At 35.3% G+C, this 24,752-nt stretch overlaps 1 protein-coding gene across 1 annotated transcript in view; it reads right to left on the bottom strand.

Annotated features, from left to right (window-relative positions):
• Window positions 1-364: 364 nt before the first annotated feature.
• The window catches only part of LOC107661282 (unconventional myosin-IXa-like), a gene marked incomplete at its 5' end in the record, with an annotated part of 32,619 nt that continues 8,231 nt past the window's right edge, over window positions 365-24,752 (bottom strand). Inside the window, 20 exons of the mRNA XM_016450780.1 lie at window positions 365-1,323; window positions 2,980-3,119; window positions 3,195-3,379; window positions 6,307-6,430; window positions 7,677-7,808; window positions 7,903-8,008; window positions 9,034-9,162; window positions 9,251-9,443; window positions 11,043-11,104; window positions 11,902-12,013; window positions 13,842-13,889; window positions 13,966-14,154; window positions 14,252-14,368; window positions 16,393-16,613; window positions 16,685-16,776; window positions 17,366-17,457; window positions 18,964-19,045; window positions 19,146-19,931; window positions 22,342-22,610; window positions 24,157-24,306. Of these exons, the coding sequence (XP_016306266.1) occupies window positions 911-1,323; window positions 2,980-3,119; window positions 3,195-3,379; window positions 6,307-6,430; window positions 7,677-7,808; window positions 7,903-8,008; window positions 9,034-9,162; window positions 9,251-9,443; window positions 11,043-11,104; window positions 11,902-12,013; window positions 13,842-13,889; window positions 13,966-14,154; window positions 14,252-14,368; window positions 16,393-16,613; window positions 16,685-16,776; window positions 17,366-17,457; window positions 18,964-19,045; window positions 19,146-19,931; window positions 22,342-22,610; window positions 24,157-24,306 (3,642 nt within the window). The remainder of the gene's footprint in view (window positions 1,324-2,979; window positions 3,120-3,194; window positions 3,380-6,306; window positions 6,431-7,676; window positions 7,809-7,902; window positions 8,009-9,033; window positions 9,163-9,250; window positions 9,444-11,042; window positions 11,105-11,901; window positions 12,014-13,841; window positions 13,890-13,965; window positions 14,155-14,251; window positions 14,369-16,392; window positions 16,614-16,684; window positions 16,777-17,365; window positions 17,458-18,963; window positions 19,046-19,145; window positions 19,932-22,341; window positions 22,611-24,156; window positions 24,307-24,752) is intronic.

The following is a 24,752-nucleotide window of genomic DNA, read 5'->3' as shown; positions in this document are numbered from 1 at the left end:
AAGGACAACATGTGACTCCAGATGGCACAGTGGAACACCAAAAATATTCATATACTTGAAATCCACAATAAAATATCAGCATGTATAAACTTTAAAAAAAAGCAATTAACCAAAAAAAAAAAGGACAAAATATTTTTTCAAGTCCTGATTTGGTTGCACATAACACTGATGAACAAAAAAAAGGATGGAGAGTAAAACTACACACATCTGACTTCTCATCCCTATTCATCCTTGTGCTTTTTCATCTGAAGGGAAAACGTGTTGCTGAAACCAAAAAAGCAAATAAAACATGGGTTAAAGCACATGTCCGGGTCAGATTTCAAATCCATTTTGCATAAAGAAAACCAAGATTGTTTGCTTTATGCAAACAATGGGACGAAATAAGACCTAAATCATGTGCGTTTCTGTCACACTCACCCATAAGAAACAACATACAGAGACAAACACCAGATTCACACGCTCTAGTTTTCAATCTGCAACACAAAAAGACGTTACTCAGCAGCACAGAGATTTCAGCTATTTACATGATTCGTTCGAGATATATATAATATTATTTTACATATTTAGCACTTTATCAAAGGTTTTAATCATAGAGTGAAAATAAAATAGTAGCAATACGGCATGCATTCGGTTGAAGTCGCTTGACTTCTGATTGGCTCAGGTGATTAAAAATCGCTCTTTCCCCGTTCAACTACTCTTGCTGTGAGAAACGGACCAGTCCAGCAGGTCCGTTACAGTCAGTAGGTCGTACATTTCGTAAAAACCCCATTCAGTACCTTCCTTACAATTTTGATCACCGAGCAATTGAAGGTTGATTCCCAAGCCTTCTCTCTTTCACTTTAAATGTTATTCGGACATCCGTTGGTGTTCCTGCTTTACCAGCTCCGGCTAACGTTGGACACCATTGTCGTCACACCATAAATTCATTACTCCCATACAGCACCAAAGGCTGAGAAGAACCGAAGTCATGCTCTCGTCTTCGGCTGCCGGCAACGCCTTCGCCCGGCTCGCGGGGCTTTGGCGAGCAGCTTCGGTTCCCTCGGGTTTTCTCGGAGCTGGAGGCACATCGGGTGTTCAGGGAAGCCTGTTCGGAGCCCTCCTGGTCGGGGAGAATGTGCAAGTCCCTGCCGGGAGAGCTGGAGGAAAATAGCGGCCCGGAAGAGGACGAACGAACCCGATAGTGAGGCGTGGACGACACCGAGGACAGCGAGGCTACGGCCGAGTCCACCGAGTCCAGAGATTCAGGCTGACGCTGTAAACTGCGTCTGCTTTTGTACTCGGACTTCCTCCAGCGTGCTGCCGACACGGCGCCGGGGCTTTTGTCTACAGAGGAGACATTTGACACTTCAAAACATGTGCGATGCTTAAAGGGTTAGTTCACGCACTAATAAAAATCGCGTTGTCATTTGCTCACACTCATGTTGTTCCAAACCCATAAGACTTTGGTTCGTCGAAACACAAATGAAGATATTTGTAATGAAACCTGAGAGGTTTCTGTCCCTCCTTTGAAAGTCTGGGTAACCAAAATTCAGAAGTTCATAAAGCCGTCATTAAACGGATCCATATGAATAGAGAGGTTTAACGCAAGTCTGGACTAAAAACTCTAAATAAAACAGTTTTGAAAGTTGTGAAAATGACAATGTAGGTGCTTTATAAAGTGAGTAAATTGCAAATGTATCCCTCACGTCCTCATTTTCATCCTAAAGTCAATACGGCTTACCTGACTAAGGTCTGTAAAGTGATCGAATCTCTTCACAAGACTTGTTTTAAACCACTTGATTCATATGGATTTGTTTTACGATACCTTTATGACCTTTTTGAATGTTCTAAGTTTTGGTTACTTGGACTTTAAAAGGAGGAAAAGTGATCGAATCTCCTCACAAGACTTGTTTTAAACCACTTGATTCATATGAATTCGTTTTAAAGGTGCCATAGAATGCATTGATACAATATTTTAAATTGTTTTCTGATACCTACATAGAAGGTACGTGGTTTAGTTAAGGGCAAAAAATCTCCAGAGACGGTTTTACATGTCCATTTACAACCCTAGGACTTGTCCCTAGAATGAAATGGTCTGTTATAACCTTATTTGGAAGGCTCATGAATAATAATGTTGAGCTCTGCTCTGATTGGCTGTTTCACAGTGCGGCTCATTTCAGCTCACACAGCAGGAAGGAAACACAGGGAAAATATATATTTCAATACTGTCTCTCGCAGTTATATTGTTGGGTAATTGCTTTCGAATGCACGATCGCTTTTTACTTTCACGTTTGAGATTTGCGATCGCACGTGCTCTGTGTAAACTACAGCGGCAGCACTTACCACACATTTTAAAAGATCAGATGCTTGTCAGTGGTGCTCGGGATCTGTAAATCATTCGCCATCATCCTCAGTCATCTCTCCTTACTCCGTTTATGTGGTAAGTGAAATCTTATGTACTGTAATGTAACAGGCTACCGCTAGCAAGTGGCTAACCATGTCCCTTTAGTGGCTGGCGTTATTTTATTAGAACGAGCGTTATTTCTTTTCCGTGCCTTTCTGAATACAGACACCAACCCTTCCCTGCACTTCACATCCCCTGCACAGCCTGGAACATTACATTTATTTCCATGATCTGCTATTTTCACTATTATCCTCGCTTGTTTCTTCAACACCTGCAGAACTTCTGATGATTCGGCTGGCGGCTGGCATAGAACATGGGTGGGTATATGCAAATGTTGGGGGCGTAACTATTAGTGATCCCGACTGTAACGTCAATTCCTTTTTTTTTTTTTTTACCTTTTTGGATCTTTTAAGTTTTGGTTACCTGGACTTTGGATGGAGGAACAGAAACCTCTCAGGTTTCATAAAAATGTCTTAATTTGAAGATTAACCAAAGTCTTATGGGTGTGGAATGACATGAGGGATGAGGATTTTCATTTCCGGGCGAACTATCTCTTTAAAACTACTTCTAGCAAACAAGCAAACTAGCGCCATCACCCCATTGATCGGACGCGGCGCCTTCCGACTCCATGAGGTTTTCTGAGCTGTCTGCTGTTCCGATAGATGCTTCCGACTCCAGCATCTCGTCATCGGACGCTCTGGGCTCCAAAGCCAGCATCTCATAGGTCAGTTCTTCCCTAAAGTGAAGCGATAACGACAGTAAGAAATCAAGGAAATAAACAATAATCATGGCTCAAAAGGTCTTTACTAACTTCTCTTTCTGCAGGTTTTCTATCTGCTGAGACAACACTTTCTCCTCCTGCTGCATGGCTGCTTGCTGCTGCTCACTCAGCGCAGACTCCGCCCCCTCCTCGCCCGGCTCCGCCCCCTCTGCTGCTCGAGGGCTTAAGGGCGGCGAGGGCGTGTGGCGCCCACTTTTGCGTAAACGCCCCTGACCCTGATGAAAACAGCAGACCGGCGCATAAGAACTAATTATTCCAAAACTAAGCGTTTTGAATTAAAAATAGGATATGAAGTCCTAGGGTAGCTGTTTTTAAAAACAAATAATAATAAATTAAATGGATGAAATGTCAATTTTCAGATGTCATAATAAATTAAATGGATGAAATATCAATTTTCAGATGTCAAAAGGTTGAGTTCACAATTTGTAGAAACTAAAGCTTGAGTATCGAAGTGAAAAGCATTATACGCAATTTGGAATTACTATTTACTATTTCAATTTAATTAAACATTATAATAAACATTACACACAAAACAAATAGTAAATAATAATAATTATTATTATAATTGTTAATGTTATACAATTTTAAAAATATATAAAGTGTTTAATTATATAAATATAAATATATATATATAAAATGTATAATTATAGCCTAAATTACACTATTAAATGTGAATGTTTACCAAAAAAAATCATAATTACAAATTTAGCTATCAAATTAAAGCTATTAATGTAACATTAAATAGACAATCATAAAATTAAAAATAAAAAACAAATATATATATTTATTTATATATAAATATCTATGTTCATATAACATTTATATTTATAGTCTAAATTAATCTATCAAATGTGAATAGTAAAAAAAAACATTACAGATATAGCATAAATGAAGCTGTCAATATAACATTAAATAAACAAAAATAAATGAAAAAATTGATAAATTTTTATTAAAAGTTTATGCTTTATAATTCGTAGAACAGAAACTGAAGCTTTTATATCCAAGTGAAAAGCAGTGTAGGTATTTTGGAATTATTATTAACAGTTAAATTACATTTAATCAAATTGTTATAAGTTGCTATAAGATTACAGATTTATCCAAAATTAAGCTAGCACTCAGTAGGGCAAGCTAGTGTGCTTAACACACACTGATTTGTGCATAAATGTACTGGTTTATATAAAATGTCAGATTTATATAAAACGCGTATAATTGCGTCTCCGGCTTGTGTTCGCATGTGAATGAATAAAACAAAGTCTAGCACGACTGACAGACAGCACTGCGACGCGCGAGACACACACACACACACACATATACACACACACACACACACACACACACACACAGTCACTGAGCTTTACCTTTTTAGCTGCGTTTGGCTGTGAAATAACGCAAATGCAGGAAAAATAAAAGAAGAGGAGGTATTAGTAATACAGCAGCACGCCGCATGCGCCGGGAAAACAAGACAAGCGGAAAACAAACAGGACTTGACATCTGGTCGCTCCTCACAACCAATCACACGACAGCATTTGGTAATTAGCTTGAACGTCTTCAACAGGCGCAAATGAACACGTCATCAAACCACGGATGGCAGCTAACGACGCTACACTGACACTGGGACGACGATGTTTCGGCGTGGATACGTACCGCGGTGGCAGTTCTGGTAATGCCAATAAACCTAACCGCAATTAGTACTGGTTTCTGGAAGAGGAGGATGAGGAGAGGAGTGAAGGGAAGAAAACAGGATTAGAGGAATGTCTGTCTGAAAACATGTGCGACACTTTCCATGAATGAGGCTTTAAAAAAGCTGAGAAGGTCAAACTTGTATTAGCCATTTTTAAAATGTATTTTATGTGTAGTTTGGACATTTTTTCAACCCTGTATCTCAGAATTTGGGACATGACTGAATACAATTTAAAACACTGATTTGTCCAATTTGATTCTAGCAATAAAGAAAAATAAATATAAAATAAGTAATTAATTAAGCCTATATTAAGCTATCAAATGTGAATAGTTGAAAAAAAAAAAAATTAATCTATCAATGTAACATAAATTGTATGTATATATTTTAAAAATCGTATATTTGTCTATTTTATTCATTTTATGTTTATATAAATATACATTTGTATATATACAATTTATATTTATAGCCAAAATGAAGCTATTAAATGTGAATTATTAAACAATTCTAAATTTTACACATTTTGAATATATAGAATTTTAAGTATATTAGCAAATAATAAAATAATAATAAATTAAATGGATGAAATATCAATTTTCAGATGTCAAAAGGTTGAGTTCACAATTTGTAGAAACTAAAGCTTGAGTATCGAAGTGAAAAGCATTATACGCAATTTGGAATTACTATTTACTATTTCAATTTAATTAAATGTAAACATAAACATTACACACAAAACAAATAGTAAATAATAATAATAATTATTATAATTGTTAATTATACAATTGTAAAAATATATAAAATGTTTAATTATATAAATATAAATATGTATATATAAAATAAACATTAAACATAAAAATAAATATAAAAAATAAGTTTTAAGTAATTAAGCCTATATTAAGCTATCAAATGTGAATAGTTGAAAATAAAAATCAAAATTAATCTATCAATGTAACAAATTATGTATATATTTTTTACATTTTATATTTGTCTATTTTATTAATTTTAAGTATATTAAGTATAAATATATTTATATAAAATTGATATTTAAAGCATAAACTAAGCTATCAGTGTAACATTCAACAAAAAATAGACAGTAATTATAAATTAACATTATAAATTATATATGGATTCATTTATATACATTTTAGATTTATAGCCTAGAGTAAGCTATCAGTGTAACATTAAATAAAAAAAGACTATCATTTTATACACACACACACACACACACACACACACACACACACATACATAAAGCTATCAAATGTGACAAAATTAAATTAGATAATCTTTTAGCTAAAATATTCAATAGTTCTCATTACATGGGGAACAAGGGATTTGTGCATCTAAATTTCATGGGCCACATTCATGGAAAGTGAGGTTTCACAATGGGGACGGTTTAAATGGGAAGGGCGTCAGGGTGCAGGTGCTGGGTCGGTCTGGGGCTCTGGGGGTCGTTTCACTCACCATCGAGCGCCGGATGTGCGTCAGCCGACTCTTGGCTTTGCTTTCGGCAAACTCCAGCGTGTTGATGTCCTTCAGACGGGCTTTATATTTCCTCATCTGCTCGCAGATGATCAGCTCGACACACCTGAGAAGGGAATGTTTAAACACATATTATAAATGGTATTGAACGTGCTAAATAACCAAATGTATAGCTGGACGGCATACTGTTTTACAAAAACATAAAATGTAAGGCAGTATACAGAATGTTATGGAAGCTTATTTCTGCCAAGGAATAGAAATATAAAAAAAGGTAATTGCGAATATTTATCTTTTTTTCTCACAATTTCTCACAGTTTGTATCTTGCAGCTAAAATATATGAACTCATAATTGTGATTTTACATTTTGCAATTCTGACTTTTTTCCTTGAATTTTGAGTTTACGTCTCGCAAATTTGACTTTTTTTTCTCGGAATTCCGAGTTTATATATTTTTTTTTGCCGGAAATCTGAGTTTACATCTCGCAATTCTGACATTCTTTCCTCAGAATTCTGAGTTTACATCTCGCAATTTTGACTTTTTTCTCAGAATTTTGAGTTCACATCTCGCAAATTAGATTTTTTTCTTGGAATTCTAAGTTTAATTTTCGCAACTCTGACTTTTTTCCTCAGAATTCTGAGTTTACATTTCACAATTTTGACGTTTTTTTTTTTTTGGAATTCTGAGTTTACATCTCGCAAATGTGATTTTTTTTTGTCGGAATTCTGAGTTTACATCTCGCAATTTTGACTTTTTCTTGGAATTCTGAGTTTACATCTCGCAATTCTGACGTTCTTTCCTCTGAATTCTGAGTTTACATCTCGCAATTTTTACTTTTTTTCTCGGAATTCTGAGTTTACAAATCGCAAATTAGATTTTTTTTCTCGGAATTCTGAGTTTACGTCTCAAAATGTAACGTTTTTTCTCTGAATTTTGAGTTTGCCTCTCGCAATTCTGACTTTTTTCCTAGTAATTCTGATTTTACGTCTCACAATTTTGACTTTTTTTTTCTGAATTTTGAGTTTGCCTCTCGCAATTCTGAATTTTTTTCCTTGTAATTCTGAGTTTACATCTCACAATTTTGACTTATTTTTCTCGTAATTAGTTTTTTTTTTTTTCTGGCATGGAATAAAAAATAAAGTAGTAATTGCCACTTTTTCCTCTCACAATTCTGACTTTTCTTCTCAGAATTCTAACTTAAATTCAGAATTGTGTCAAAAAAAATCTGAATTGTGAGATATAAAGTTTCAATTATCTTTTGTTTTTATATATTTTTATTGCTTGGCAGAAATAAGCTTCCATAGTATGCAGTACACTGGTATTGTGTTCTGAAGGTAGCATATAGCGAGTCTTACGCAGTGGTCTTGCTGATGTCCCGGACGCTCTGTAACGGGTCGGTGGTGTCGGGACAGCGCAGTATGCAGGGTGCAAACACGATGGCCACCGCATTGGCAGACATGCGATTCGTCACCTCCTGGAATGAGATCCTGAAACAAACCAACATAAGACATGAAACATAACTTGTAACCATCCTGCTGTATCTACAGGCACTGGGTAAAACCATCCAGGCTATCGTCTCACCGGACCAGGTGGAATATGAGTCTCTCCAGTGTGCTCAGGTGAGTTCGGCTGAGCTGATCGATGACCGAATAAACCCCCTGAACCACCTCACGCTTATCCTGCAGACCTACACCAGCCAAAGTGACAACACACACACATTATATCCACGTAAATCAGCTCAAATAGTGTTTTGCTGAAAACAGTGAGAGAACAGGATTCAAGACAATCTACTTAAAGGGATAGGTGACGGTAGCCATTGACTACCATAATATTTTTTTCTGTACCATGGGAGTCAATGGCTACCATCAACTGACTGGTTACCCACATTCTTCAAAATATCTTCTTTTGTGTTCAACAGAAGAAAGACATTCATACAGGTTTGGAACAACATGAGGGTGAGTAAATGATGACAGAATTTAAAATTTTGGGTCAACTGTCCCTTTAAGAAAGAAGTTAAGAAATTTCTTTAGATATATTCTAAGAAATTAAGTTCTCAAATGTTTTCTTAAAAACATCTTGTATTTTTCCTAATAAAAAAATGTCCTCTATGATTGTATGTTGGTTTTTGCAGAAGACTTGCTGATCAACTCGATGCATATTAATGTAATAATCATAATATGTGCACACTATTATTGCAGAGACCTGCTTGACGGGAGTTCAGCATTTATTTTTTATTTATATTTTTAATGTATTTTAAATAGTAATTAAAGATTTTGCCTTTAAAAATGGTTGTATTTACAAAAAAAAAAAAGCAAAGTCAATATTTGGCTCATTTTTGTAGTTTGTTACTAAATTTTGAATTCAGAAAAAAAGTCTAGTCATGCATAATCATGACCAAATGCAAATGCATGACCAATCATTGTAACCTTATCGATAACTGGTGTCACTTTAGGTTTATTATATGTAGCTAGTGTTATGTTGTAAAGCTTAATATTTGAAATAACCCAATAAATTCAATAAACATCTTACCAATGGGGATTTAAGACAAGTTGGGGATTATCCCAACTTCAACAAGTAATTTAGGATTTTTAAGAAAAAACAAGAACATTCCTAAGTATTTTTGGGAACACACAATGTATGAAAATAAGAAAACAGCAGTTAAGAAGAATTCTATTTTTAAGAACGTTTCGTAAATCCGATATGTGCTCATACCCATAGCCCTGAGGAACTCCTCATAAAATTCAAAGGTCATGAGGGGGTTTGGAAGGTCACGCAGCCACTGTTTCAGCACACTGGCGATCACATGGATGTTGTAGTCGTCTAAATTCACACTGTTCACATCTGCAATGAAGGCAAACATGCGGTGCTGTTCATGAAGGTTTCTACTTGACTAAATGTTACTGTAAGATGTCATTGGTGTGTAGCTCACCGGTGTCCAGCCCCTGCTTGAGTTCTTTGATTTTATTGGTGGATCCAGACTTCCTGTAGATGCCCTCGGTGTAGAGGCCATGCATCTCGATGTAGTTGATCAGCTTCTCCACCACCAGCGGGACGGCTCTCTCATCGCTCGTTAAACGAGACAACTCAACGCCAAACTGCCGTGAAGACAGCTCGGGGTCAAACTGAGCGCACACACACACACACACAAATGAATCAAATGAAAAGTATGACTGTAATGAAGTTTGAAGCACAAAGATGATTCACATACAACTGGTGACGGCACAGAAAGATCATTTGTCATAAGAGAGAGAATATTCAGAGACATGTTTAAGTTTAACACCCTATTAGACACCCTAGCAACCATCTATAACACCCTAGCAACCACCCAGAACACCCTAGCAACTGCATAGTAACACCCAAGCAACCACCCAGAACACCTGAACGACTGCAAACCAACCATCCAGAACACCATAGCAACTACATAGCAAAACCCTAGTAACCACCCAGAATACCCTAGCAACTGCATAGCAACACCTTAGCAACCACCCTGAACGACTGAAAAACAACAATTCAGAATACCCTAGCAACTACATAGCAACACCCTGGTAGCAACCACTCCGAATACCCTAGCAACTACATAGCAAAGCCCTAGCAACCACCCAGAATACCCTAGCAACTGCATAGCAACCACCCAGAACACATGAACGACTGCATAACAACCATCCAGAACACCCTAGCAACTACATAGCAAAACCCTGGTAGCAACCACTCCGAATACCCTAGCAACTACATAGCAAAGCCCTAGCAACCACCCAGAATACCCTAGCAACTGCATAGCAACACCATACCAACCATCCAGAACACCCTAGCAACTACATAGCAACACCCTGGTAGCAAACACTCCAAATACCCTAGCAACCATCCAGAACAACATAGCAACACCCTAGTAGCAACCACTCCAAATACCCTCGCAACTGCATAGGAACATCCTAGAAACCACCCAAAATATAGCAACTGCCTAACAACCACCCAGAGCACCTTAATAACTGCATAACAGCACCCTAGCAATGACCCAGAACACCTGAACAACTGCATACCAACCATACAGATCACCCTAGCAACTACATAGAAACACCCTATTAGCAATCACTCCAAATAGCCTAGTAACTGCATAGCAACACCCTAGCAACCACTCCAAATAGCCTAGCAACAATCAGAACACCCTAGCAATGACCCAGAACACTTGAAAACTTCATATCAACCATCCAGAACACCTGGCAAATGCATAGCAACATCCTATCAACCACCCAGAATATCCTAGCAACCACACAGCAACACCCTAGTAGCAATCACTCCAAATACCCTAGTAACTGCATAGCAACAACCCAGAACAACTGAACAACTACATACCAACCATCCAGAACACCATCACAACTGCATAGCAACACTCTTGTAGCAATCACCTCAAATACCATAGCAACCTCAGAAACGGCATAGCAATGCCCTAGCAACCAGTATGTCTGTCTTTCTATGTCACTGACAGAATGTATCACCTTCAAAACCAATCAAATTCAAGGTTTAAAACTACTTCAAACTTTAAAAGTACTACAGGCTTACTCAGGCCAACATCAGAGATTGTCTTGATGAACGTTTTACTTTAATGAAGGTTTGAGGCACAAAGATTCTGTGGTTCAAAGATGAGTCACATCCAATATCTAGACCGCAGGCTATCAGAAGGATGACATATCTGTCGGTCAAGCACTACTTTAAGGCGTTCTTACCTTCTTACTGCATGTGGTGGTCATCCTCAGACAGCACTTCCTGTGACACGCATAGCGACAGACTGAAGAAAACCAGAAACAACAAGCACACAGTTAACGGCGGATCTGAGCACCAGCATCACGTTTCCTGCACACATCAACAGGAAAATGAGACTGAGAGGATATCATCGATCATGTCCAGATGAAATCGGATGAATTTACAGGAAAAAAATCTGATTATGCTGCTCTCAAGACTAGCAGACAGACACTTAGTGACTCAGATCAAAATACGGGAAAAGAGAAACTGATAGAGAGACTGCAGACTATGAAGACTGAACTGTGTCAAAACTTTGTTACTTACTATCATTGATACAGATTGGTTAATATTTAGAATTTAATTTTTTATATTTTGTGTTTTCATTTTAATTTAGGTAAAGTTTAGTAATTTAGTTTTTTTATTTTTGTCAATGGGTGTATAGTTTTTATTAAGTTTTTGTTTATTTAAATGTTATTTTAGTACTTCAACAGTGCTGCCTTGATACAACATTATACATATACAAACATAATATATATGTTTAAGTTAATGTTTATTTTAATTTAAGTGATGAAAATGTTTCTTTATAGTTTTAGTTTTAATAAAAGATAATAATCCTGGTCAAAACCAAGACATCTTGGTTAACTTGTATTAGAAATGTATATCTTAAATTATACTTAAGATAATGGCACAAAAATATATTTATTGTATTTTGTGAGAGAGACACCACTGCTGTAATTATTATTCATGAAAATAAAATGAAGGCATGAAAATACTCTCGCTTGAGTCCCTCTATAACGTTGAGTGAAAAATTTCCCAGACTGAAAATGATTAAACAGGACTCACGTTTGCAGACACACGCTTTGTCCATCATCCAGATGAGTGACGAACAGAACTCGCAGTATGTTGGGATGCTGTACTGAGTGGATTTAAAGATGTGACCCATGTGCTCTTCCACCTGCAGAGGGCAGCAGAGCGCTGAAGATGTTACCAAGAATTCATAAAGCCTATTATGAAGTTTACTCACGAATGGTTTTACAATTTACACAGATATTCATTCGTAAATGTATTCTTATGTAAATGATAGTGACAATTCTAGTCGCACAAAAACATTCGAATGTAAATTGTTGCGTAAACTATTCTTTCGTACGCGGTCACAAAACACCATATGTAAACTGAAGTTGACAGTTTACACAAGTATGATTTTCACAAACAATTTATTCATTTGCAGGATTACTCTTAAGTAAATAATAGTGAAAATTCTACAGTTGCACAAAATATTTTAACGTAAATTGTTGCGTAAAATTATTTAGTACATTTTTGCATAAAACCATTCATATGTAAAATAATTGACAAAGTTTACGAAAGAATGTTTCTTGTCAACAATTCACATAGAAAATAATTCATAAAACTTCTTAATTATAGTGACAATTCTACAGTCGCACAAAAACATTGCAACATAAATTGCCACATAAAACTATTATTTTGTAAATTTTCACATAAAAAACACTTACCTACACTGAATGCGACAAATTACCCAAGAATGTTTTTTTACGAACAATTTAAACAAATTAATTCGTGTAACTATTCTTAAGTAATTTCTTAATTATAGTGAAAAAACATAAATCGTTGCGTAAAACTATTCTTTCGTAAATTGTCACATAAAACCATCATGTAAACTGAATGCAACCGTTTATGCAAGAATGGTTTTTATGAACAACTTACACAGAAAAGCATTCGTAAAAATATTCTTAATTATAGTGACAACTCTACAGTTGCACAAAAATATTTTAACGTAAATTGTTGCGTAAAATTATTTAGTACATTTTTGCATAAAACCATTCATATGTAAAATGATTGTGACAGAAAGTTTACGAAAGAATGTTTCTTGTCAACAATTCACATAGAAAATAATTCATAAAACTTCTTAATTATAGTGACAATTCTACAGTCGCACAAAAACATTCTAATGTAAATTGTTGCGTAAACTATTCTTTCGTACGCGGTCACAAAACACCATATGTAAACTGAAGTTGACAGTTTACGCAAGTATGATTTTCACAAACAATTGATTCATTTGCAGGATTACTCTTAAGTAAATTATAGTGAAAATTCTACAGTTGCACAAAAACATTCTAACGAAACATTCTAACATAAATTGTTGCGTAAAACTATTCTTTCGTTAATTTTTGCATAAAACCATATGTAAAATGATGACAGAAAGTTTACTAAAGAATGTTTTTCGTCAACAATTCACATAGAAATTAATTCGTAAAACTTCTTATAGTGACAATTCTACAGTCGCACAAAAACATTGCAACGTAAATTGCCACATAAAACTATTATTTTGTAAATTTTCACATAAAAAACACTTACCTACACTGAATGCGACAAATTACCCAAGAATGTTTTTTACGAACAATTTACACAAATTAATTCGTGTAACTATTCTTAAGTAAATTATAGTGACAATTCTAGTTGCACAAAAACATTCTAATGTAAACTTCTGTGTAAAAATATTATTTCGTAAACTGTCACATAAAAGATTTTTAGCTACACTAAATGTGACAATTATGCAAGAATGGTTTTACGAATAATTTACTCATTGAGTTTCATGAATGAGGTCCAATCAAAGTAGAATTAGTTTTTATTTTTACATTTTCAGCTTTCATTTTAATTTTAAAGTATTAGAATTTTTTGTTGTTTTTGCCATTTTATTGCTAACTGTTACACAAGCCCATTACACAAGAATAATGATCTAAATGGAGTTTAAAACAAGGACTGACGGTGTCCGATTCCTTTTTCCTCCTCTTCTTCCTCTCAGGTTTAGAGGCCTGAAAAACAAACACAAAGTCTCAGAAGAGTTTTGGAGGACAATACGTGTTTGTGGACCTCAGAGAGACGCTTTACCTTACTGATGGTTCCGTCCACTGGCTTGTATTCGGTCATGAACTCATCAAGGAAGACTTTAAACGTGTTGACCCAGACTTTAACCGGCGACTCACTCCAGTCTCTCTGCTCCAGACGCATGTTCTTCTCTAAGATGTGCTCGAACAGAGCATAGAGATCTTTATAACGAATGCTCCTGCCATCATCCATCTGAGGGTGAGACACATTCAGGGCGATTCTGGAAGTGAGAAGTTGTTTTCCGGGTTGCTTTAAAGTCACAGTAAAATTTTGGATTTCAGAAACTCACGGCCAGAGCAGTAGAGTACGAGTTGAAGATGTTGAGGCGAAACTCTTTCAGGGCCTTCTTGAAGACCACATCCACCGGTGTGTCCTTCTGACTGTCTTCAGCTTCTAGATCGCTGATCTATGAAATGTCCGATGAGAGATATTTAATATTTTGGCAACTTCTTCCAACTTCAAATAAGAACTTCATTAAACACATTTTACCGTGTGATTCATTTAGCAGAATTTTGCTGAACGAATTTCTCCATAAATCCTTCTAAAACCGTACTTACGTAATGGTTTTGTAACAACTGAATTGTTGTGACAATTTTTATATAAATTGTGTAAAACCTTTCTTATGCATACAATTTATGCAAGAAATTTTTTGCAAATAATTTGCACAGATATAAAACTATTCTTATGTAAATGATGGCAAAAATTCTAGTCATACAAAACCATTCTTATGTAAACTGCATGTAACAGGTTGAACAAGAATGGTTTTATGAACAATTTGTAGAGATATTTGTACAAATATTCTTACATTTTACATAATGTAAATTGTCGCATAAAACCATTTTTACATAAACGGTCACATTATAGCATTCTTGATGCATAAATTGTCGCATAAAACCATATTACTATCAATTTATGCAGAAATTAATTCAGAAAACTAACAATTTCTATGAATTTTATAGTTCCACGAAACATTCTAAGGTAAATGGTAAAACAATTCGTAAACTATTCTCGAGTTTATACACAAGAACGGTTTTACGAAACAATTTTTACAAGTATTCATTCATATAAAGCTAATCTTAAATTATATGGTGACATTTCTACGGTCATACACAACCGTTCTTATGTCAATTATTAAGTTAAAAAAAATCTTTCGTAAAGTTTCATAAAACTATTAATATTTAAACTAAATGCGACAGTTTACGTGAGAATGGTTTTACGAACAATTGAAAGTGAAATCATTAGTAAAACTATTCTTAAGTAAATTATTGTGACAATTCTACAGTTGCACAAAAACATTCTAACTTTAATTGTTGCATAAAACTATTCTTTCGTAAATTGTCACATAAAATCATTCATATGTGAACTGAATGCGACAGTTTACGCAAAAATGGTTTTACGAACAATTTACACAAATTCATTAGTAAAACTATTCATAAGTTAATTCTAGTGACAATTCTAGTGACAGTCAAACGTAAACTGTTGCGTAAAACTATTCTTTCGTAAAACTGTCACGTAAACCTTTTCATGTAAACTGAATGCATCGGTTCACACAAGAATAGTTTAACAAACAATTTACACAGAAATCATTAGTAAAATTTATCTTAAGTAAATTATAGTGACAATTTCACATTTTCACAAAAACATCAATGCGAACAATTCAAGAGTTTGGGCAAAAATGGTTTTTCAAACAAGTTACTCAGATATTAATTCGTAAAATTATTCTTAAGTAAATTATAGTGAAAATTCCACAGTTGCATAAAAACATTCTAACGTAAATTGTTGCATAAAACTATTCTTTCGTAAACTGTCACATAAAATATTCATATGTAAACTAATTTACCCAAGAATGTTTTTTACGAACAATTTACACAAATTAATTCGTGTAACTATTCTTAAGTAAGTGATAATGACAATTCTAGTCGCACAACAACATTCTAATGTAAACTTCTGTGCAAAAATATTCTTTCGTAAACTGTCAAATTAAAAGATTTTTAGCTACACTAAAATGGTTTTATGAATAATTTACACATATTCATTGTGCTTGAGTTTCATGAATGAGATCCAATCAAAGTATAATTTTTTTATATTCTGTTTTCATTTTAATTTTATTTACCGTTTTAGTAATTCTAAGTCATGCATTTTTGTCAATTGTATTAGTTATCTATTAAAGATGTATATATAGGTTTTTTTATTCATTTTTATTTCAGTTTTAGTTATTTTAGTACATCAAGTTAAACTTAACTAAATGAAAATGAGAAATTTTGCCTTGGCAACTAACTGAAATTAAAAGTTTACGTTTTTTTTTTTTATATTGACTTCAGTTAACATTTATTTTACTTCAAGCAACAAAAAATGGTTTTAGTTTTAGTTAATGATAATAACCCCGCTTTGGTGATGCAATAAGTTAAACAGCAGAATGAAAGCACAGACCTTCTTCATGAGGAAGTCGTTCATGCTGCGATAGTCAGCGGTGCTAGTCAGGATGTGCAGCGAGTCGTTCTGCCAGGCGGAGGATTCTAGCGACACGCTACTGATCTTCACACTGCGTCTCCTCTTCATCGACATCATGCTCATCATGGGCTCGCGGTTCTCCTTGCTGTCGTGTCCGCGTTCGGACAGTCCGGCCTGCTCAGGGCTTCCTAGAGGAGAGTCTGCGAGACAGAAAACTTATTAGAAAAGGCTCATGTAGAGATGAGAAATAAGTGAGTGAAAAATCACACACCGGTGAGCTCTGAATCTGCGGAGCGCCCCCTGGTGGACATCTTTTTATCGTCACGTTTGCTTTTACTCCAGAATCGCATTTTGCCTCTGACCCTGTTGGGAAACGTCGTTTGGATGAAAGACCAAATTTTCATGCACTAATGAATTATTTACAAAAAAAGACCAGGAACATGAATAATAAAAGCAAATAGAGTATGGCTGCACGATTATGGAAAAATCTGACATTGCGATATTTTTGTTTTTCTGCGATATATTGCGGAAATGTTTTTTTTTTTTTTAAATCAAGAAGTTTCACCAGATGCTCTATTTGGAAAGATGTAATCATTCTAGAATAATTATTGAAAAAAAAAAGAAATAAAAGAAAAATGACTTTTTTCTTTAAAGTTTTTATTAAAAATCTTATTGTAATTATTATTAAATATATTAAACTAATTAAGAAATATATTGTAATAATACTATTGTACTGTAAAATAAAATATTGAATTTTTTTTTTAATTATAATTAAATAAATTAATTATTTTACTGTAAAATTACAATACTAATCATTTTGTTTTAATTTCTTTATTCTCAAACAAACATTTTTTAACATCGCAGCCTGACTGCGCGATATGACAACTGCCCAATATTGATTTTATTTCTATTTACTGTGCAGTCCTAAAATAGAGTTTTGTTCCCATCTGACCTGCCATCGGTTTGCGAGATCGACTTCCTGAGCGAATCCATTTTCCCAAGGTCACCTGACGACATGGTCTTCTGGATCCTCTTCTGCTCTTTCTGGGAAACAAATCCAGAATCAGATCGTATGTAATGTTTTGTGAACTTCAGACCAAATTAAATAGCTATCAGATTCGTTCTGGTTTCAGCGTTTCACGTAAAGCTGTTTGAAGAACTAACAACTAGACAACTTAACGACACCAAACCCAAGTGAATGAGAGAAAGTATGAGAGAAAGAGAGAGTATTTAAGATAAGAGAATGAGTGAGTAATGGAGAAATCCATGTTAATGGCAGTCGCGTGCATCTAGACTTGCAAACTCGATATTCATCAACGGCTGCAGCTGCAGCTCAGAAAATGACCAGTTTAGAGAAGCCTCGCGTTCAAGACCAGACAACCCCGAAAAACTTGAAAAGACAGTCTTCAGATTCTGGTTAATCGAGACACGGCAGCTTTATCCAGTCAGCTTTATTAGTCTTCTATTTGATTAGTCCTATCTAGAAAAGATGTCAGATTTGGTTATGAAATATGGAATGCCAGCCCTGCCATAATTACTACTAATAATAACTAATAACTAAACCTACCCTGAAACTAGTTAAAGCTTCATGCAACAGGTGTTATAAATTATAGTATTACAGTTATTAAAATATAACTATAATAATGATATAACTATACAATATAATTTTTTTAAATAATACATATCATTTTTTTAGATATACAGTAATATAGATAACAAAAAAGTTCATATAAAATATGAATATGTAATACAAATAAAAATAAAATTATAGTATAACAATTTAAGTTATATAGTTATTAAAATATAACTATAATAACGATATAACTGCAATATTAACTATAACTATACTATATAATGTTTTTGAAATAATACATGATATTTAGATATACAGTAATATAGATTATATATTACTAAAAATATAAATATTCAAATGTAACAAATAAAGAATTATAATATAGTAAAAATTAAGTAAAATTAATTACAATAATTAAAGTATTAAAAATACTGTTTTTATACTAAAAACTTTTTTGAAATAATACAATGAAATAAATAATATACATTTGAAAGAAATATTTAAAAATCTCACTTATAAAGCAGATAGTTCCGGTCCTTGATTCTGATTGGCTGAGCCGCGTTCGAAGCTGTTGTAAATGACTCTACAAAGTAACATACACCTTTGTTTACGTTTGTGTGTTGCTCGGCAACCACTTTGTAGCAACCACAACTGTTTCTGAGGAGCTACATTGTTTGGTGGAAGAATACTGTTTTTATTAATATCATTACACTTTATTTGCTCTGTTTTATTTTGTGAAACCTTACTACGTATATGAAATAACCGTTTTATAAAAGCAATAAGCCCCATGAAGCCGTGGTTTACAGTGAATTTATAACAGCTAAGGGGGTTTAACTCTGCTTCGTCGTACCTAACAACGCCCCTTAGCTGTTATAAATTCACTGTAAACCACGGCTTCACGAGGCTTTTTGCTTTAAAAAAAGAAGAAGAAGAAATGCTTCTGCAATTAAAAATTCTGAACAGATAAAGTTTCTCACCTCTCTGGTTTTTAACGATCTGAATCCCGCCTCTCTTTGGATCTCCAGAGATCGCTCCTGATTCACCAGGTCTTTGTCAGACCTGAAAAACACATAAAAACACATCAAACTCTCTGCATGTCACTGCATGAGATGTTTGCTCCCGCAGGAAGATCTGGCAGGTCAGGTGGACGTAAACTCACTTGGAGAAGGTCAGTTGGCTGCGTTTGGGACAGAAGGCTTTCTCCTTCATACTGATGCTGATGCTTTGAGAAACAAACTTCTTCTGAACCTCCTTCTTGGCCTCTGAGTCCCTCAAGTCCAGCTGGAGGGGTTTGGAAGAAGGGGTTTGAGGTTCAGGGTCGTCTGAATGATCTGAGGACGACAATCCATTCGCTCTGTCCTCGGTGTCTCCACAAACCTCTTGAGCATCCATAGGCTGGAGTTTCTGCAGAGCTTCCAGGCTGCTGTGCTCGACTGGGTTCTCCTGCATGCTGATTATGACCACCACAGACTCCTTCTTCTCCTGGGTCTGCTTGAGCGGGCTGCCGTCCTCGTCTGCGATGTAGAAGTGAGGTTTGAAGGACGCCGGACTGCTCCGGTTCTCCTCCGTCGGCTCGGATTCGGTTTGGGACGTCGCCGGTTCCTCATCGGGAAGGATGAGGAGCTCGAAGCTTTCCCGACTGTCCGGAGGTTGATGTTTGGAGAGCGCGGTCTGAGCGGGAAGCGCGTCGTCCACTGAACCGGACCGGACTTTGAGCAGCTCTAGATTGAACGTGGCTTGCTGGAGTTCCCGTTGCCTCCTGCTTTCGCGTTTGGAGCGGCTCTTCAGCGTGCTGTCGTCTACGCTTCTGCGAGCTCTGGTGGATCGACTCTCTCGCTTCTCCTCTTGGACGTCAGCTGGGTTTTGATGGGCGTGTAAACTTTTGCTCACAGTGTTTTCACAGAGGCTTTTCTCTCCACGTCGCAGCTCTCTCAGAATGCGGCACCTTGGGAAAAAAACAACACACATTTATGACACTTTTATCCTGTAAGGACCAACTACACACTCGGTAAATCAACTAAATATTAAGACACTTTATGGACACCTATGTTTATTTATATACATATGAAATATCAACGCTCTCGGAACATCAGCTGTCCAATCAGAGCCAATCAGAACGAATCTGGTGTCTGAAAGATGTGGAGTGAGATTTTGGACCAATGAGATTTATGCATAAATCTTTTATAATATTATAAGACTATATATTCTATAAGACCGAAGAGTGTAAAGACCATCGACTCTACCGTGCGACTCCACCGGGCAGGGACACCGGCAAGGGATATAAGTATTGCTTTTGATTCATCCTTTTTCCTGCTACTTGTTTCACTTCTGTCTTCCATCTTTCACTTCCATCTCAGGAACCGCACGCCAGTGGTTTGAGTCTTACCTCTCAGATAGGTCCTTCAGGGTATCTTGGAGAGGTGAGGTGTCCAAGTCGCAACATCTAGCTACTGGGGTGCCTCAGGGCTCAGTTCTTGGACCACTTCTCTTCTCTGTCTACATGGCATCGCTAGGTTCTGTCATTCAGAAACATGGCTTTTCATACCACTGCTATGCTGATGACACTCAGCTCTACCTCTCATTCCATCCTGATGATCCGACGATAGCTGCTCGCATCTCAGCATGTCTAACAGACATTTCTTGCTGGATGACGAACCATCACCTTCAACCCAACCTTGTCAAGACAGAACTGCTTGTGGTTCCATCAAACCCATCGTTTCATCACAATTTCACCATCCAGTTAGACACATCAACCATAACTCCTTCACCAGGCTGGACTATTGCAATGCTCTCTTGGCAGGTCTTCCAGCCAGTTCTATCAAACCTTTACAATTAATCCAGATCGCAGCAGCAAGATAAATTTTGAATGAGCCAAAAAGAACGCACGTCACATCTCTGTTCATCAATTTGCACTGGCTACCAGCAGCTGCTCACATTAAATTCAAGGCATTAATGTTTGCCTAAAAAACCACCACTGGCTCTGCACCCCTTTACCTAAATTCATTACTTCAGAGTTATGTGCCTCTAGAAGCTTGCGTTCTGCAAGTGAACGTCGCTTTATTGTGCCATCTCAAAGAAGCACAAGACTTTTAAATTAACTATTCCCTCCTGGTGGAATGACCTGACCAACTCAATCCCAGCAGCTGAGTCCTTAACCATCTTCAAGAAACGACTAAAAACACATCTGTTCCACCTTTATTTGACCCGCTAACTCTAGTACTCTCTATTCTAATTCTATTCTTTAAAAAACCCTTGCTACATGTACTGCGTTAAGCTAACTGAGACTTGTTATAGCACTTGCATATCATTGCTCTTTTGTTGATTTTGATTGCTTTTATTGTCCTCATTTGTAAGTCGCTTTGGATAAAAGCTTCTGCTAAATAATTAAATGTAAATGTAATGTAAATATATATATATATATAAACACGCAATTTTCTGTAATTTAATAAAGTGGGGGGAAAAAGCAGAAACATAAAACAAAAATAAAGTATAAAACATATTTGAATGCAAAAATATAAAATATACTATTTTTTAAAAAGGAAATTAAATATTAAAAATACATCACATAATCTAAATTTTTAATATTAAAAAAACGAATAGATCAAACAATTAAACAAATAAAACAAAAATAAAGTATTACCGTTAGATTGTTTTTATGCCAAAAATATAAAATAAAAATATATTACAAATATAAAATACCATCTTTTAAAAAAAGAAGTAAAAAAAATGACTCCTCTCATTCTAGACCCATGAGAGACTCTACATATATAATTCACATTTTTAATCAAGTGGGAAAAATAGATAAATATAAATAAAACTAAAATAAAGTAGAACAATTATATTACTTTTATGCTAAAAATATAAAATAAAAATACTAAAGTACTATTTTTTATTATATATAAAAAGTATAACATTGCTAAAAACATACAATACAAATGATTAAATACTATTTAAAAAAATAAAATACAAAAAAAAACATTTAAAAAAAAAAAGTTGACTAATAGTTTATAAATATGAATGATTCATTAACACCCCTAATTATAAATCATTACAATTACATGCAGTAAAAAATAGATAAACATAACTAAAAAATAAAATAAGGTATACCATCCTACACCTATGAGAGACATTTTATTCTCATAAATAAGCTTAATTAGTCCATTTATAAAAGATTCATCCATTTAATAAACACAAGCGGACATTTATGCAGTTCATTTATCATAAATTAATCATTACCATCCCTAATTAGGGCCTCATTCCTGCATACATCTCTATTTAGGTTACTTGCAGGCCTTTCTGATACAAATCTGTGCCTTCAGTGCAGTGGATGAAAGCGCTGATGTAAGTGTCCTGACCTGTGCCGGGCCTGCTGCCCCCTGCAGGCGGCCTGAAGCGTGACGGCGGCGCTGCGTCTGTGTCTGCAGCTCCTCCAGACGGCCTGAATGAGGCGCGCGGCTGTGTGTCGCGTCTGCAGGACTCTCCTCCAGCGCATCTGGATGACTAGCGTTGCTCTCCTCCGCCGCAGGTACAGCTGTCGCTCTCTGAAGCCTCTCCAGGACGCCTGCAGACGCAGTGCTGCCCCCTGCTGGAGCTCCGATCGAGTCAGACAGTCCCGCCACCAGCGCTGAGAAACACACACAATCCTGCTTACTGCGCTGCACAGACTGCATACTACTTAGTAAAATGATATGTGATGATATATGATAAATAGCTGACTCTATAGACAGTTAAGCTCCCCTTTACTTTTTATTTGTGACCCTGGAGCACAAAACCAGACTTAAGGGTAAATTTTTCAAAATTGAGGTTTATACATCATCTGAAAGCTGAACAAATAAGCTTTCCATTGATGTATGGTTTGTTAGGATCGGACAATATTTGGTCGAGATACAACTATTTGAAAAGCTGGAATCTGAGGGTGCAAAAAAATCTAAATATTGAGAAAATCATCTTTAAAGCTGTTCAAATGAAGTTCTTAGCAATGCATATTACTAATCAAAAATTAAGTTTTGATATATTTACGGTAGGAAATTTACTAAATATCTTCATGGAACATGATCTTTACTTAATATCCTAATGATTTTTGGCATAGAAGAAAAATCAATAATTTTGACCCATACAATGTATTGTTGGCTGTTGCTACAAATATACCCCAGCGACTTAACACTGCTTTTGTGCTGCAGGGACACATTTACTTTTTTATTATTAATTTGATTTAATTTTTTACAAATTGTATTTGTATTATTATCTATTACTGTGTTCTGATTTTATTTTATTGCCTGGGATTTTATTTTACTGCTTTATTGTATGTTTTGAAAAAATGTTTTTATTTGTGTTATGGATTATTTTGTTCTAATTTTATTTTATGACCTTTTTTTTTTTTACTGATTTATTGCATTTTTGTTATTATGTATTATTTCGTTCTAATTTTATGTCATTGCCCCGTATTTTATTTTACTGCTTTTTTTGTATTTTGTATTCTTGTTATTATGCATGGTTTTGTCCTAATTTTTTTAATGGCCCATTATTTTATTTGACTTGCTTTTAATGGCTGTTATTTTTTGTTATTAAGTATTATTTTGCTCTAATTTTACTTTACTGCCAGTACTTCATTTTACTGCTTAAATACATGTAATCGTTTGGGGTTTTGTTAATTGGGATAATAATATTGCAGAATTTTATCTTGTGTTATCTAATTGCTTAACATTATTAAAATAATGATTGTTATTTTAAATAATTAATTTACCTACTTTTAAAAAGGTATATTTTGATATTTTGTATGTTTAAAAAAAAATAATGAATGCATACATTTTTACAGGATATATTATAATATATATTTGTAACTTAATTTATATATTTTTAAAACTTTAAATAATTTAAATGATTGAAATAATCATATACTGTTTTATACAATAAAATGTATATATTTTTAAATAGTTTATATATTTTTAAATGCATATTATTATTTTATATTTTATATATTTTATAACTTTATATACTCTTTTTAAACATTAGTACCATGTTTTTTTAATTTTAGTAAAGTCACAGTGATGCACATCCCCTCATGGACAACTGCTTAATTTATACCACACTAATATTATTAATAAATACCGCATTAAATGAAGCTGCTGAGACAAAGCAGTGACAGTAAGAGCCGAATGCGGTGTTTGTACCTGTATGAGTCGAGCGGCTCGTCTCTGTCTGCAGAAGCGTCTCCTCTCCTGCTGCGTCCTGAAGCTTCTCTGCAGACACACGATCCTCCTCAGCACCTCCTGATGAAGCTGCTCCTGCAGACGCTGCCGCAGACGCTCCCGCAGGAACACCTGAGACACACACACACAGCGCTCAGCATCACGGGACATGTGTGTGTGTGTGTGTGTGTGTGTGTGTGTGAGTGAGTGTGTATGTGAGAGAGAGAGAGAGTGTGTGTGTGTTTACACACTTAAAAGAACAGTTCACCCAAAAATGGTAATTCTTTCATCATTAGCCGTTCCTGTATGAGTTTCTTTCTTCTTCTGAAAAAGAATGAAGAATGTTTGACACTGCAGTATTTTATTTTTCATACTATGGAAGTCAGTGGCTACCAGAAACTGTTTGGTTGCCAACATTCTTTAAATACCTTTTTTATGTGTGTGTTCAGCAGAAGAAAGAAACTCAAACAGGTTTGGAACCGCTTGAGGGTGAGTAAATGCTGACAACATGTTCATTTTAAACTATATTAATCTCTCTCTCTCTCTCTCTCTCACATACACACACACACACACACTCT

Source organism: Sinocyclocheilus anshuiensis, unplaced genomic scaffold (assembly GCF_001515605.1).
Source record: "Sinocyclocheilus anshuiensis isolate Anshui unplaced genomic scaffold, SAMN03320099.WGS_v1.1 scaffold499, whole genome shotgun sequence".
NCBI lineage: Eukaryota > Metazoa > Chordata > Actinopteri > Cypriniformes > Cyprinidae > Sinocyclocheilus > Sinocyclocheilus anshuiensis.
Note: the sequence above shows the minus strand (reverse complement) of the source record. Positions and strands in the feature narration are given on the sequence as shown.